The sequence below is a fragment of the Neovison vison genome, chromosome X (assembly GCF_020171115.1).
Source record: "Neovison vison isolate M4711 chromosome X, ASM_NN_V1, whole genome shotgun sequence".
NCBI classification, from domain to species: Eukaryota; Metazoa; Chordata; class Mammalia; order Carnivora; family Mustelidae; genus Neogale; species Neogale vison.
In genome coordinates, this window is record NC_058105.1 from 46,820,515 (window position 1) to 46,837,527 (window position 17,013).

General features: G+C 42.7%; 2 protein-coding genes across 2 annotated transcripts; one reads left to right on the top strand and one right to left on the bottom strand.

The window, feature by feature from the left end:
- The first annotated feature begins 149 nt into the window (after positions 1-149).
- On the top strand, positions 150-8,478 carry GLA (galactosidase alpha). Its single transcript, XM_044235200.1, has 7 exons — positions 150-419; positions 3,573-3,747; positions 4,743-4,920; positions 5,474-5,565; positions 7,229-7,390; positions 7,599-7,796; positions 8,185-8,478. Exons 1-7 carry the CDS (start codon positions 226-228, stop codon positions 8,446-8,448), a joined length of 1,263 nt encoding a protein of 420 aa, XP_044091135.1. The 5' UTR covers positions 150-225; the 3' UTR covers positions 8,449-8,478.
- A 2,130-nt stretch (positions 8,479-10,608) lies between these two features.
- RPL36A (ribosomal protein L36a) lies at positions 10,609-13,357 on the bottom strand. The gene is made up of 5 exons (XM_044235384.1): positions 13,291-13,357; positions 12,749-12,854; positions 12,484-12,551; positions 11,055-11,177; positions 10,609-10,763 (listed from the first exon to the last, which is right to left on the bottom strand). Exons 1-5 carry the CDS (start codon positions 13,291-13,293, stop codon positions 10,743-10,745), a joined length of 321 nt encoding a protein of 106 aa, XP_044091319.1. The 5' UTR covers positions 13,294-13,357; the 3' UTR covers positions 10,609-10,742.
- Positions 13,358-17,013: the final 3,656 nt, after the last annotated feature.

Sequence of the window (17,013 nt, forward strand, 5' to 3'; positions counted from 1 at the left end):
TCTGGTATAGAAACAGGGCGGGCCAATATCGAGAAAGGCAGAGTGTGATTGGTTGCGGTGTGTTTTACGTGACTGATCATTGGTCCGCCTCTGGGGATAACCGTCCCAGTTGCCTGAGAAACAATAACGTCAGTATTTAATAACTCACCGGTGATTGGTCCGCTTCTAAAGTTAAACTTAAAAGCCCAGATTACCGGTGGAAATTCGTACTGCATTACGGTGGCGATGAAGCTGAAAAGCCTAGTGCCGCAGTCAGGCTTCTTGTTGGCACTTCGCTTCCTGGCCCTGGTTCTCTGGAGCTTCCCTGGTGCCAGGACCCTGGACAATGGCTTGGCGATGACTCCTACCATGGGCTGGCTGCACTGGGAGCGCTTCATGTGCAACACTGACTGCCAAGGAGAGCCGGATTCCTGTGTCAGGTATGAGAGATATTGAGTACCCCATTGCATTCGCCTTTCCGTGAGTTTGTCTTCTCTATTTGGGAGGATAGAGGGTCGCAGAGAGAACATTTGGGCCTGAGGGAGGGCCGCCCTACTGCTGCTGCTTTTTTATCCCCAGCAAACTGCCCTGATTGGAAATGAGAACTAAACTTTCTCTGGCGTGACCCCTCCTGCGGTAGGAGTCGGGCCAGCAGCCCTTGCTTCTCCATCTCTCCGTGCTGGATCACCAACTAGGAACTTGATCCATTCACCATCCAGTTCTGTTCAGGCCCTTCTTGTGAACCGCTGTTCTGCCTCTGCCACGCACTGGTAGTGACCACAGCTGGGGTCAGTAGGAGAGACAGAGGACTAAGACACGTGCTGTTTCTTCTGCTTTGGGGGCCAGGGGTTCCTTGGCTGTAACTGGAGGAAGTTTAGAGGAACCACGGAGTCTCTGAAATACCCCACCCCCAGCCACCCTAGCCAGTGGCATCTGGCTAGAAGATTGACCTGGAGGAACTTTATGAGGGTTTCCCCTGGTGTCCAAAAGTTGAGAGTTCCATAAGCGGAAATGGCTTAAAGTGAAGAATTACCATTAATTTATATGGAAAATTTTTTGAGCATTCCCAGGCCCAAAATATAACCTCTCTTGGCTTTGATGCACAAAATAAATGGGGATAAATCACAGATTCCTACAGGCACAGTTCAAAGCTGTGGTGGCTTAATACAGGGATGCTGAATGTACTTCCCATCACATATTTCTTTTTGTCTTTTCCTTTTTTTTCTAAGCAGTGGTGGGTTTATTTTTTATATGTGGTAATAAAACTAATGCATGAAAATGCAAAAAAATGTAGATAGTAAAGAAAAGTATAATGAAAATAAAGTTTTCCTGGCACAGAATAAGCGCTCCACAAATGCAAATTATATGTATATAATTTATTTAAGCAACCTCCTCTTGATAGCTATTCAAGCTCTTCAAATTTCTTTTTTAATTTCTTTTTTATTACTGTGAAGCTGTGTTAACCATCCTTTTACATTCTTGTAAGATTCTTTCCTGAAAGTGTAATTACTGGATCCAAAGGTTTGTTACATATCAAACTATCCTCCCCAAGAGTTTTACAAATGTGCATTCCCAAGAACAGTGTATGAGAATGACTATTTCCCCACACCCTGGCCAACGCTGCATTTTTCTCATTCTTTTAAAACTTTGCCAATCTGGTGTTTTTATTTCCACTTAATTATTTTTTAGTTGAAATATTTTGGGTTTGGTTTTGGGGCTGTGTGTGTATGGGTGTTTGGTCTATCATATATTATGAAAATGGTGGTTCCAGCTTTTGTTGGTTTTTATGATTTCTGGCTCTGGCATCTTGTTGAGAAAATCTTTACCTACCCGAAGATAATATAGTCACCTACATTTTCTAGTAGTTTTTTTAAAATGGATTTTTTAAATATTTAAACATTAATCCACCTGGACCTTATTTTCCTATAAGGAAAGCCACATTTGATATATACTAAATTCCTGGGATACCTGGTTGACTCAGTCGGTTAAGGGTCTGCCTCGGCTCAGGTGAGGATTCCAGGGTCAGTGAGGAGCCTGCTTCTCCCTCTCTGTCCGCCTCTCCCCTCCTCGTCCACCCGTGCATATGCTCTCACTCTTTCTCTCAATAAATAAATAAAATCTTTAAAAAAATATGTATATACTAGATTCCATGATACCAGATGGCTGGAAGGATCTCTTTCAGAACTTTCTCTTTAATTCCATTGATTTGTGTATTCTAATGCTACTGGTACTGTACCAGTTTCATTTATCTTTTGTAGAATGTTCATATGTTTTATCTCTCTGGTGAAATTTTGAACCATGTTGCCAAGTTCCTTAAAAAATCCTTTTGGGGGGGGCACCTGGGTGGCTCATTGGGTTGAGCCTCTGCCTTTGGCTCAGGTCATGATCTCAGGGTCCTGGGATGGAGCCCTGCATCGGGCTACCTGCTTGGCAGGGAGCCTGCTTCCCCGTCTCTTTCTGCCTGCCTACTTGTGATCTCTCTCTATCTATCTATCTGTCAAATAAATAAATAAAATCTTTTATTAAAAAAGTCCTTTTGGGGTTTGGTCAGGATTTTGTTAAATGTATAAGAGATGCCTGGGTGGCTCAGTAGGATTAAGCATCCTACTTTTGATCTCAGCTGAGGTCTTGATCTCAGGGTCGTGAGTTCAAGCACCACGTTGGGATCCACACTGGCGTTGAGCCTATTTTAAACAATGTATAAAGTGTGTTTTAATATTGAGTTTTCTTATCCCAGAGCAAAATAACATCTCTCCATTTACTGAAATCATTTGGGAGCATTATAGTTTTATTCATATGGATCCTGCACATGTCTTAAATTTATCTCTAGGTGTTTTAGGTTTTTGTGTTGTTTTTTCAGTTGCTCTTTTTTTTTCCCAATTTATTTATTTTCAGAAATACAGTATTCATTATTTTCTCACCACACCCAGTGCTCCATGCAAGCCGTGCCCTCTACAATACCCACCATCTGGTACCCCAACCTCCCACCCCTCCACCACTTCAAACCCCTCAGATTGTTTTTCAGAGTCCATAGTCTCTCATGGTTCACCACCCCCTCCAATTTACCCAAAAGCACATACCCTCCCCAATGTCCATAACCCTACCCCCCTTCTCCCAACCCCCCTCCCCCCAGCATGAGGAAGTAGTGATGCAACATGTGGGCTTAAGTGGGTAGGAGAAGAATCCATGAAACAAGATGGGATAGGGAGGGAGACAAACCATAAGTGACTCTTTTCAGTTGCTCTTGTGCGTGGTATCTTGTTGTTGTTGGTTTTTTTTTTTCCAAACAGGTTATTGTTAATATCTAAGAAGCTGTTGATTATAGTAACTTTATGGTTTCTTACTTTACTGAACTTTCATCTTAGTTCTAATTATCTTTTCAATTTCATGTATTTCTCATTCCTAATTGTTTGAGGTTCTTAGGATGGAAGTATTTGGCCAGGGGGAAATTAAAAAAAGGCCCCAGTCCATTTTACCTTGCTGATTACTATTGAACTGGGTAGAAACTGGGTTGGAAAAAAAACTTGCAAAAGCAAAAGATGCCTTATTATTTGTTCAATGAATTACAACAATTTTTGGAATTTCTCTTTCAGTGAGAAGCTCTTCATGCAGATGGCAGAACTCATGGAGTCAGATGGCTGGAAGGATGTAGGTTATGAGTACCTCTGCATTGATGACTGTTGGATGGCTCCCAAAAGGGATTCAAAAGGCAGACTTCAGGCAGACCCTAAACGCTTTCCAAGTGGGATCCGAGGCCTTGCTGATTATGTGAGTTTACATATAATGCTCTTTCATTCAGGAGACTGTAAGCACTTTTGTACAGAAGCTTATTCAGAAAAACTGAGAAAGTAAAATAGCATCTATTATCTAAATATCAAATTGTAAGGTTTCTCAGATGGAATTTTCATTCCATCAGCAGATCCCTGTATTTCAGTAGCACTTGAGGCCAGTACTGAAGAAGTTCTCCTTTTGCTGAAACCACTGAATTCTCTAGGAGGAAAAGGGAACTTGGTTCTTGACATGTGTGCATATATTTCCATATGCTTTGTGAAGCTATTACAATTGTAGTATAAAGTAGAAGACAGAAGGAATATATTCTGGAAATTAAGGAGTGACAGAGTTGGATGCTAATTAAAGGCAATGAAGACAGATGTGTTCAGGACTACTGTAATAGAGGAAAGAGCCAAGATCAATTTCAAATACAACAAAGACGAGTGGGGTTTTAGAGTCAATGAGCAGACTTGAGGGGGTCAGTGGATGGAAAATTACCAAGAGGAGACATCAAGGGCAAGAGGGTTCTCTCTAAAGGCAGGCAGGCCAAGGAGTTAGACATGAAGAGCAGGGGGATGAGGAACTTGATTAGATATCAAGGGTAAGGCGATGACTTAGCAGGATTCTTGCTGAAACAGTGTAAGACCTACTTGAGAAGAGGGCACAGAGGAGCCTAAGGTATGGTCATGGTGAGAGTCTTTGTCCAGATAACTGTATAACTGCCATGGAAAGGTAACTTTTAGGATCCCATTAGAAAAAGATAAGAGTGATAGCTTTCCCTTTAGTTCTGTATCATAACCTACATATGTAGTTTGAACTCAGCAGCATTGGAGACTTTGTCTCTCAGCTAACTCATCTGGATAATTTTGGGGATTTGTGAAAAAAGCCCCTGATACCTAGTGAAATATAGTTATCTGTGCCCCCAGCGTAGAGTGGTTCTCTCTAATTCATGATTGCCCTTCTATTGTGGTGATCCTTTTCTCTCATTTCAGGTTCATAGCAAAGGACTGAAGCTAGGAATTTATGCAGATGTTGGAAATAAAACCTGTGCAGGCTTCCCTGGGAGTTTTGGACACTATGACATTGATGCCAAGACCTTTGCTGACTGGGGAGTAGATCTGCTAAAATTTGATGGTTGTTACTGTGACAGTGTGGAACATTTGGAAAAAGGTATGATTTACCCATGAGCAAAGGAAGAAACTTGGAGGCCAGGGTAACTGGAGCATTCCAAAGAGCTCATCATCACATTTTAAATGCTTAGTCACAACACCGGAAATAATTATTCTCAATGTGCCAGAGCTCCTACCTCTTTTCTTTCAGTTTGTCCATGCATTCCTTCATGCATGCATGTTAAATCCATGCATGCCTAATCATGGCTAATAATGTGCACGGTTCATTCAGGAGGGCTCTGAGTTTATTACAGATAGTAATTATAACTTTCCATAACATCACTTGGGAAAGCATCTGGAATGTTAGTTCCAGAAAAAAGAGCATCTACATTCCTCCCTTTCCTCAGTGTATGCACCATCCCACCCTACCTCCTGAGAACAATCCCAGCAGTCTGGGAGGTACTAAACACAATTTAATCACAGAGTAACCGCCCATCACTGCTCCTGGTTTAAAATACAGCCACAGCCCTTCCAGGCAGCCTCTTTTTAAAATACACAACGCCAGCTGGAAATTCCTTTCTTTCCCTCATTTTACCCATTGTTTTCTCATACAGGTTATAAGCATATGTCCTTGGCCCTGAACAGGACTGGCAGAAGCATTGTGTATTCCTGTGAGTGGCCCCTTTATATGTGGCCTTTTCGTAAGGTGAGCTAGTGAGCGCACAATCCAACAGAGCCTTGCTGATAGATTTTCAGAACTTAAGAACAAAGGAGACTGAAGGGTCTCTTTCAACGTCCAGTCTTGTTTAACAGGCTCATCCTACAATCTCTGTCAGGATCCAGCCACTTCTCACCCTCTCCCCTGCTGTAATTGAATTCTAATCTTGGAAAGTTAAAGATTTTTATTTATTTATTTGATAGAGAGAGATCACAAGTAGGCAGAGAGACAAGCAGAGAGAGAGGGGGAAGCTGGCTCCCTGCTGAGCAGAGACCCCCGATGTGGGGCTCGATCCCAGGACCCTGAGATCATGACCCAAGCTGAAGGCAGAGGCTTAAACCACTGAGCCACCCAGGCGCCCCGGAAATCAGTCATTTTTTATTCTTCCCTTTGTCCTGCAGTTCACAGCCTATTCGCCAGCAATCCTGTCAGTACTATCTACAAAACACATCCCGAATCAGCCCATTTCTTTCCATCTCTGTTGCATCCACCCTGGTCTTCCAGCCACTATTGTCTCTGCTCAGCCTAGTCCATCTCCACCATCTTGCCATCAGTTTTCCAAGCAGCACCACAGTGATCTTGTTAAAATGTAAATCCTATCACTCCCCTGCTTTAAAAAGCCTTAACTGGCTTCCCATTGCATTTGGAATAAAATCACACTCCACTGATGTGGTCCTGGCCTTCCTCTAGCCTCCCCTCCCTCTTTCCATGACTGCACTGGTTTTCTTTCTTTCCCTCAAACACACAAGCCTGCTGCTGCCCCAGGGTCTTTACACTTGCATTTTGTTTTCTGCCTGGTACATTCTTCATCCAAGATTTTTAAATGGCTGTCTCCTTTTAACGTTTAAGTCTCAAACCAAATGCTACATATTCAAACAGCTCTTCTGTACTCTCAAATAGCCCTCTATCCATTTATTCTTTATCATATTGATCAGCTGAATTTCCTTGTAAGAACATAGCACTGTATGGAATTATTTGTTTACTGGCTTATTGTCTGTCTCCCCCACTAGAATGTAAGCTCCAGGAGGGCAGGGACCTTGTCTGACTTTATCACTGTATCCCTAGCTTATGGTAAGTGTTTAATAATTACTTATAGAATGAATCCCTGTTCTTTGCTTCTAATCTCTGCAAAATACTCTCCCCTTTCTCAGCATTGTAAACCTGATATTCTCTCTCCCTATCTACAAACTTGTATTCGTTCCATTAATAAATTATGTACCTCAGATTCAGATTGCCTTATCCTATGCTTATTTGTCTTGTGTAATTTTGCAGCCTTTATTTTTACTTATACAGATCATTTTATTTATTTGATTACAGAAGTGATACATGTCCATTTTAAGAAAGTGTGAAAATCCAGTAAGTTGTGAAAAAAGTTAAAATCTTCATAATCCTGATACTTAGTTACCATTTGGCAAATTTCCAGCATAAACAATGTTAAAGCCATTTAAAGGAGAGATTTTAAGTTATATGGCCTACTTCTGAAGTAGACTTCTTACAGTGAAATTCCATTATAATAGGGATTTAGCTCTTCTCATAGGATACCTTTAATCTGTACACTAAAGAAGCTGTAGGTGCCTCCTTTAAACTTGACTGTTTTCATGTTGCAAGAATGGTAGTAGAAAGTAAATAAGAGTTATGTCTGTTTTCACAGCCCAATTACACAGAAATCCGACAGTACTGCAATCACTGGAGAAATTTTGAGGATGTTTATGATTCTTGGCAAAGTGTAAAGAGTATCTTGGCCTGGACATCATCTAACCAGAAGAGAATTGTTGATGTCGCAGGACCAGGGGGTTGGAATGACCCAGATATGGTAAGAACCTGAGCCCTCCTTGTTCAAGCCCATGCAGTGGACCTGTTTCCTATTTGATTTTTCAAGGTAAATCAGAAGGGAAAATTTCTGGAAGCAAGCCTTACCTGAGAATACTCAGAGCAGGGTGCCATAGAAAGTGGCTTATGTCTAGGTAACTTTGAAAATGTTTCATTTTTTTAATTTAAATTCTTGCTCTTCTTTGTCCCAGTTAGTGATTGGTAACTTTGGTCTCAGCTGGGATCAGCAGGTAACTCAGATGGCCCTGTGGGCTATCATGGCCGCTCCATTACTCATGTCCAATGACCTCCGACACATCAGCCCTCAAGCCAAAGCCCTCCTTCAGAATAAGGATGTAATTGCCATCAACCAAGACCCCTTGGGCAAGCAGGGGTACCGGCTTAGAAAGGTACAGTAAATAATGTTCTATGGGAGAAAATAGGAATTGGCCAGGAACATACTCTTGCCTTCTAGTTTACGGTTCATCCAAATGTTTGTGCATTTTAAGATGGAATGGTCTTATGCCCAAGTACCACATTGTCCTGGGCCTAAATCTGTTAAATAAGAGGATGTGCACTCATCTTTTAAGAATATTTACTTTTAATCTTCATGTTATAATCAGTAATGAGGCTCCTTTTTTTGCTGACCATTACCTTATTTCCAAAGCATGCTGTAGTATTTTAATTTTTCCCAGAAGTGCTCAGTAGTTCTGACAATAATACTGAGTGCCACTACCAACAAGGCAGCTTCTTGCTGTTACCAAGCTTTCACACCTATTTTCTTGGCTTACTTTTCAGGAAGACAACATTGAAGTGTGGGAACGCCCCCTCTCAGACTTAGCATGGGCTGTGGCTATGGTAAACCTGCAGGAGATTGGTGGACCTCGTTTTCATACCATCTCTATTGCTTCCCTGGGTCAGGGGCTGGCCTGTATTCCTGACTGCGTGATCACACAGCTCCTGCCTGAGAAGAGAGAGCTTGGGTTTTATCAGTGGACTTCAGATTTAAAGACCAAGATAAATCCCACAGGCACCGTCTTACTTCAGCTGGCAGCAACCTAGACTACACTAAAAAACCTTCTTTAAAACGTATTTTGTTGTGGTTCCTATGGCTCATTGATTAAGTGTCTGACTCTGTCTCAGCTCAGGTCTTTCTCTCAGGGTCATGAGTTTAAGCCCCTACTTCAAAAGGAAAAAAATGTGTGTTTTGTTGCCAAACTGACTCCCCCACTGGTGTCTCCTTTCCCTTCCATTCCCACTTTAGCTGTCCTTCTTTCCTTCAATAAAATTTTCCACAGTGGACCGTAAGAAAAACTTGCAAAGGTATCTCTAAACATTTTGGGGAAAGGCTTTTGAAACAAATTGCTAAATAATAGCTGTAATTTATTGGGCACTATAGTATGTGCCAGGCACTGTTCTAGATATATGAACTATCAAGCTATTTGAATCCTCACCAACAGAGGTGGGTACTTATCCACTACAGAACTATAGGCAAGATTTCAGCCCAGACTTTTAACCCTTAAACTACTACCTACTGAGGTGCTTGGATGGCACTCTTTAAGTATAATCTTAGCCCAAAGGGAAGACAAAAACAAAGCTACTTTAATTGAAGGGCAAAAAAATAACCCAGTAGGAATAACCTACAGAGGCAACCCAAGAGACCACATTACTGAATGTTAATGGAACCATCTCAAGAAACATTCCACCACACAGGTTTCTAAATCCTAAGTTTTTTTTGCAATCTAGAGCCAACAAATGCAGGTATCTTACTTTCTTTCACAAGCAGTAGTTGCTCCATTATGATCTCTGGCCAGAACACCCTCTCCCCTTTAAGTTGCCTCCTTTCCAGGATGTGACGAGGCAGTGACCTTCAGACTGGGGTATGTGGGAATGGATCCTTTTTTTTTTTTAAGAGGGGGTGCAGAAGGAAAGGGGATGCCAAGCAGGCCCTGCACCCAGCCTGATGTGGGGTTCGATCTCCTAGCCCAGAGATTATGACCTGCGCCAAAATCAAGTCAGACACTTAAGTGACTGAACCACCCAGGTGCCACAGGGAATGGATCATTTTAAAGGCATTTCCAGACATTAGAACCTTCTCCTTTCCCTACCATTTGCCTGAGGACCAATCTGTAGTCAAAGCTTCAAGCCTGCTCATCCCCTCTCCATTCACAGTAAGCCTTCTCCCACAGAACCAAAGGCAGCAGCTCCACCATCTGTGCAACAGCACAAAATTAGCGAGGGACAAAGGCCCTCCAAATACAAAGTGCATGTTGTTAACAATTCCTTTGCCTGTCAGGTGATTTCCATTTATTGTAAATAAAATTGGAGTAATCATTTGCTAAAACTGGCAAACCCAGACTTAATCACCCACAGAAACAAGGCAGTTTGGAACTGCTCCATCCCACGAAGATGTACTTGGTCACTGAAAGGTATAGCTTCTATGTTTTGCCTCCAGTTTTGCTGCACAAGTATGAAAAGCTGAACATCAGTTAAGAATCAGTATATAAAAATAAGAAGTTAAAAAATGAAATAATAAGTATACAGGGGTGCCTCAGTGGCTCAGTGGGTTAAGCCTCTGCCTTCAGCTCAGGTCATGATCTCAGGGTCCTGGGATCAAGCCCCACATCAGGCTCTATGCTCAGCAGGGAGCCTGCTTCCCCCTCTGCCTGCTTCTCTGCCTACTGGTGCTCTCTGCCAAATAAAATCAATCTTAAAAGTATAAAATTTGCAATGATTAGACATCTTTAAAAATCAGCATATATCCCTGTTAAATTCTGCCAGGCAGCTTAATTCACTAGAAATTTTATCTTCTGCTGTTATTTAAACAGGAGAATTTATGTCTACTTTGAAATCTGAGGGGGTATGTCAAAAGGTCTGAACAATGTTAGCGTTAAGTCTGAGAACATAGAATATATATAGTGTGCTCCATACAGTATGCTGTGCATAAAAACAGCCTAAATTCCTCACTGAAGGACTGAAGTAGCAAGGGTATAGGAGAGAAATTATTTTACTCTAGGTAAACTTTACATTCACTATGGGTATAATTGATAGTTACCATGGGACTCTACTTACATACCATGATAACTAATAACCCTTGTTTAACAGCAAAAGGAATCCCATGAAAGCTCATGTAACTTAAGTGCCAAACTGGAAGATCACCACGTTTGACAGGAGTTCAACCAGTCCAAATTCAATCCAAAATAAACAAAGTACCCAGAAGACTCAAGCATAAACTGCCCCACGAGAGGAATTTTATTGATGCCAGTACTTTATTTCCATCTTAAAAGACCAACTGCAACCAAATGAAGTAAACATAACCAAGATTTTACTGTCTTCATAATATAAAAATATGAAGCTTAGAACTGGATCACCTGGCCCTGTAATGGAACAGAAAAAAAAAAGTGAGTTTTTATTTTGCAAAGAACCTCTACTCTCTCAAGTACACAATTATCCCCCTAAAGGGATCACCTCCTTTTAATTAAGTCTCCTCATTATCCCTCTACTACTCACACCAAAACCATTATACCAAAACCTCATACCTTCAGCTATGGATCTAGTTATTTTTATGAGGATTGCCCCATTCCAGATTCCACCTTCAGTTTTAAGTGGAGAGAAATGTTCACCTCACCCAACAGAAAAGATTGCACCTTCCACCTGCAATTATATACCTTTCTCTTCTTATCTCCTCCCAGTTCAAAATGTTTGCATCTCTTAATAGCCAGCATTCTCTTAGATCTGCAATTGGGCTCAACACATTCAAGCCTCAGCACAATCTTCTTTGTAGTTTTAGCCTGGAAAAAATGAAGTCAATCCTTTCATAAATCACTGCAGAAAATCTTTCTTCAAAATGGAGGACTGTTGGGTTAAGTACTACTTAAAGGGAAACTTTGCAAATGACAGTTTTAGCAATTTGTCTTTAGCTATAGGAAGAAAACAGAAATGTGAAAATCAGTGCATTTAAGAAATTTAATAGCAAAGGTAGATCATCTAATTGCCATCAAATCCTCTATTCCCATCAAACACCCCGAAGAGCTTCTTACCAAATGGTCATTTATCACACCACCTTGAACTTGTGGCCTTTCACCAGCTCTACATACTTGTACTCCCCACAAACAAAAATGGGCCAACCAAATCCCTGAAACTATGAACTGAACACAACTTTCTCACTAAACAGAATTTAATAATTGTTACTTCAGATTTATCAATTCTCTAGAGACTACCTAAAATTATGTCTACAATTTATGTGTATTCAACTGTATCTATTTAACTCAAGGTACAGGAATCAACTTTTTAAGACTACTCCTATAATCAGAATTCTACTTCTGCCTATTCACAGTTCTCCAAAAAACCAAAGCCTAGGCAGAATCTTCCCACCTTCTAAACAAGTTAGCCGAATGCAAAAAGGCAATCTTTACCACTTTGAGCTCAAACCATTTATGGCACCTAAATGAACACAACTGTTATTCCTTAGTACTTTCTGGCAGGAGGCTGAATGAGCAAAGCACCAAAAGAAATTCTGTGTTCACAGGAATGCTGTTCCAGGCACTATGTACTTTAAGGGGCACCAGATCACCTAGGGCAGAACAGAAACTCATTTGGCCTGGATGAGGAGGACAGGAGAATTCAGAAGTGCAGTGGAAGGCTTACATGAGGATTTTAAGGAACTTTGAAAGCCAAACGAGATTGGTTGCAGTATGCAGGCTTCTGAACTGAGAAGCAAAGTAAGAGAGCAATTCTCACTGCAAGCAAGGGCTGAAGATTCACTAGGGTATGAAAGGTAATGAAGAAAGGATTCACCGGTGTACTGAAACTTCAGTCCTTGGGAAATCAGAGCACATTCCTCTTTACTTAATTTGCCTCTTCAAAAAGGTTAGGACAAAAATAATAAAACACCAAGATACTGCAAGATTGTAGACTGGAGTCGGACAAGAGTCAGACCGGGGTTGCGCTCATAGCTACACTGCCTCCTAGATGTGTCACTGCAGGTAACGTAGGGATCGCTGAAACTATGAAAACACACACCTGTACTGTATTTAGACTAGAGAAAAATGCAAAGTCTTTACTACAGAAGCATGTCAAATGGTAATTACTACTAACCTTTTTCCGGAAAATAGGCTTCGTCTGCCCACCATAGCCACTCTGCTTCCTATCATAACGCCGCTTTCCTGAAAGAATGAGGTTATTTGTTACGATATACCAAAGATAATCACAACTGCCACACGAAGTCTTCTTACACGTTTTATCTTGGTTTTCCAGCAGAAAAACAATACCCAAGTGGCAGTGAGGGACGGGGCACGACACGGTGTATGTATTCCACTAGTTCCTGAATAATTAAAATCAAATTACATACAGGCCGTCTTACCCTGGGCATAAAGAGAATCTTTTCCTTTCTTGTACTGTGTCACTTTGTGGGGTTGGTGCTTGCCACACTTCTTGCAGAAAGTCCGGCGGGTTTTAGGAACGTTCACCTAGTAAAGAAACCGTTCAGGTAAAGAAACCGTTCAGAACGAGCAGCGTTGTCAGATACCCATTGCACAACGCCCTTAACAACCCAGCCGAACCTAAGACATCCCCCGAAGGCTCGACTCTCAGTCCTCGCGAGCGCACACCACCTGACTAGAAAGTGGTACAGCTGCCATGTGCTTCAGGTCCAGCGGCCTCCGCTGGGCCCCGAAGTGGAGAGCGCGCATGTTCCCTCCAACCCCGGCTTAGTATACCTCTTTGATCCCATCACTTCATTTCCTGACCCCGAAGCCCAGTGCCTTCGGGGCCGATCCCAGCAGCGCTGGGTTTCTTTGGTACAACGAGTCCGGGAATGGACCTAAAGCCAGCCTGGGTCGGCCTCCGTCGAAGGGGGTGAAAAGATTAAGCTGGATGTTACCGGGCCCGCTCCCAAAATCCTACCATGTTTGCGAGAGCGCAATCCACACAGAAAGGAAGAGACGTGCCCGGAAACGGAAGTATATAGGAGGTTTCTGGTCGCTCTTGCTCATGGGAGTGCCGAGAAGGACCATAGAGTCTAAGGCTCTGTGAGCACCGCCCTCTGGCGGCTGAGAGGACTCGCTTCGGAGCCGTGGATAGGAGCTTAAGGAAGGGCTAGGCCTGAGGCCGATCCTATCTTTGACTCTGGTCCGGTGCCCAAGCTTTGCAGTTTTTCCTCACTTCATCACTTCTGGCGGACGCCGCTAGGTAGCAGCGTTAAACGAGGGAAACAGTGCTCGTTCTAGACCTTTGGGCGTCCCTGTCCCAATCTCTGAGGGAAGCGAGGACTAGGATCAAAGGGAGGAGCCCTACACACCCAGGTTCCGTTACTGTTTCATATCAAGGACACTGGGAATATCTTTGACAGGGAAACTGGTTAACTGAAGGCTTGGAGGGAGCCAGTGCTCTAATTCGTTTATCACATGGCTGTTTGGTTCATCCCACAAATGTTAATTGAATTCCTATTCTGTGTTGGGCGCTGTTCTAGGGCAGGGACACGGTAACAAGATAATCAGTCTCATAAATTTATAATTAGAAAGTACTTTGTAAAACAGTATGAAGGATCGGCATTCAAGCAGCCCCCTTTTATTGAAGGAACAAGTTGGCTGCCCTGAAAAGTGACAATGAAATTGTTCAGCTCGCACAATAACAATCAACAGGCCAAGAGATAAAAAAAATATCCAGCATCTCTTCCTTTCCCTGCATACCTAGCAGAAGTCATGTGCTAGGTTTCAAGAGTGTAGCAGAAGAAGACTGCAGGGTACTGAGTATTTAAAATGGATTGTCTCATAAAATTCTCACAGTAACTCCAGGAGGTAGGTGGTACTATCATACCCATTTTAAAGATAAGAAAATTGAGGCCGTAGGCTCATCAACATTTTGCCCACTGTAGATAGTATTTAGTGGAACCAGGGCACAAACACAGGTGATCTGATTCCAGAGCCTGGGTTTCTTTACCATTATACAGTATGGCTGTTGTGGCCTGAAAATTATAATAGTTAACAATTACTGAGCACTTAATATATACCAGGCGTTTTCCTAAACACCTCATCTACTACCTCTTGTAATCCAAACCACCCCATGCACTGTGTACCATTATTAATATTTAACAGGTGAGGATACTGAGGCACAACACAGGTGTTTATTTCATGGAGCTGGAATTTCATCCCAGGTAGTTTCTAGCACCACAGCCTTGCACCTAACCATGTCATCACACAGTGCAACCAGGGTAGAGGTTGATGAAGAACTGAGCAGGGACTCAGGAAGGGGTACCAGTGATTAGGGGCTAAGGAACTATGAAAGCCTGGGGTCTCCTGCTTGCATAATTCTCCAGGAATACCCAGGGGTCCAGAGCTGACTCTCAGATTATCCCCTTTTTGTTGGGTGGTCTCTGGGAAGGAGATAATGAAAACAGTACCCCTACCTGCTACTACATTTCCTAAAAGTTTCTTTGCTAGACAGCCAGCCCATAGTTTCAGCATATTCTTCTCTTTGGGCTCTTAGGCAGTCTCACTGGACTTTGAGGGGTTTCTAGAGGTTTTTGATGTTAGTAACATGGAATTATGAAGACAGTGAACAGGGCCCCTCTTAGTCAACCTTAGATCTTTGTATCACACCTTGTATGGCGTGGCTTTGGCTTTGATTCCCTTCACTAATCCTGGTCTGTGTTTTGGACATGCTCCTGCTCATTAATTTTCCCTAACATGAGGCACCAGAACTGAACACAGGAGTCTAGATATGGCCTGACCTTGCAGAGTAGGTGGCCTATTTAACTTTCCTCTATCTAGATATTTTACAGGAAGCCTATTTTCACCTTGGATTTTCTGGCAGCCATGTTACTGACATGACGTTTCTCTTCATTACTATCAGCAAAAACCACTGAACCATTTGCACAAATCCTACTGCTATTCCACCTTCACCTGGAGTCTTTTGAAGTTCAGTTCGGTGCCCCATTACAGGACATGACCCTTAGCTCTGGTAAAATACACTTGCTCTTCATACCAGGTGATCAAGATCTTTTTACAAACCGATTGCTCTGGTTCCATCACCCAGTCTTGCCCCCGAGAGCGTTGTAGCATTCACAAATTAACTAGGCTACTTTCTGTATCTTCCTCAAAGCTCATTAGGAAAAATGTTAAACAGGATACTACCAAAACCAGAACCTTATATTACCTTGGAACTATTTTGAGGTGACACTAGGCCATTTATTTGCACTATTTGGGTGCAGCCCTTAGATCATCTAGACAAGTGTGTTAAGGAAGGGGTCTTGGGAAGATGGTTAAAAAAATTGCCTAGGTCTATCTTACCCTATCCCCTGTCCCACTCTCCCTTGTCCAGATCCTCCACTGTATGCCTATCAATTTCCAATCTCCACCCCAAGATGGATCTTGTGAAGAGATGGGCCAGGTGACAACAGGGAGCATCTGACTGAAGAAAAGGGGAGGGAAGGAAATTGTCTGTGACGGCGACTCTCAGGAGACTAGAGCAGCTGTTCAAAGGTGGCTAGTAAGACGATGTATGTTGTCAATGATATAGTGAGATCGTGCAAGACTTATTGCCCATCTATTTTGTGCAGATGTGAGGATTACCCACTCTACTATTCCTACAAAATGCTTTAGAAAAAAAAAAAAACCTTGTTGTCTTAAAAACTCTGACAGACAGACTTCTAGTGAGATCTGTGATCTGCTCCTACGTTAAGATCCAGCACCTGGGGGCGAGAACATGGCCATGCCCCCTGTGTCAAGGTGGGCTTGCAGACCAGTCAGCCGGGGCCATGCTGCCATCCTGGTCGGCAGCCACGACCAGCTGCATTTTCTAGGAGAAGGCTCCGAGAGATGACTGTGGCTAGACATAGGCTAGGAAGTAGCTGAGGACACATTCGGGCTTTGAGGGACGTGTTTACTTGGGTTCATGGGTTTACAGAGTTAAAGAGAAAGGTGTACATTGAAGAGTTAATCCCTGAGGCCAAATTTGAAAGGGAGAAAATCAACATCCACAGAAAATGGGGAACGGCACAAGTCTTTGTGTGGGCTTACATTCAGACATTTTTATCTGTAGGGGGAAAAAATGCTTTCTTAGAAAATGACTCAGCAGGGGGAAGTCTTGTCTCTACCTCTCTCTCTTGGGTTCTGCACTTTGGGGTCCCTTTTGTGAGCACTCTCCATATTTCCTTATCAAGATTAACCGTGTGACCCCCCAATGTCCACTGCCTTCAAGGACAGGAGGCTCTAAAGACACTCTCCCTCATTAGACCCTTTGTTTTGTCTTTGCAGGTCTGTATTTCTTGTCCTTCCTCTAAGTCTCTGCTCTCTGCTGATTATCCCCACAGATCTTTAGGGTACAAGGTCCCTTTACCTTGGGGAGGTCAGCATGGTAAGCTGTTTGCCAACCCAGCCCCATCTAGAGTCTCAGTGGCCCCAGTAATGTTGAGCAGAGCACTTTCAAGAGCACATTCAAGACAGGAGTGTCAGAGGTCCCAAGCAAATGAAGGGCGAGGACAGTTGGGGGTTGGGTGGGGGGATAAGGACAGCAGCAGGGAACCAGATACCATGCTGCTGAGAAGAAGAAAAAAAAAGACATTGGTTTAAGTCAGGAAACAAAAAAAGGGAACTGAGTGGCTGTGAAAGGGTGGGGTTTGCTCAGACT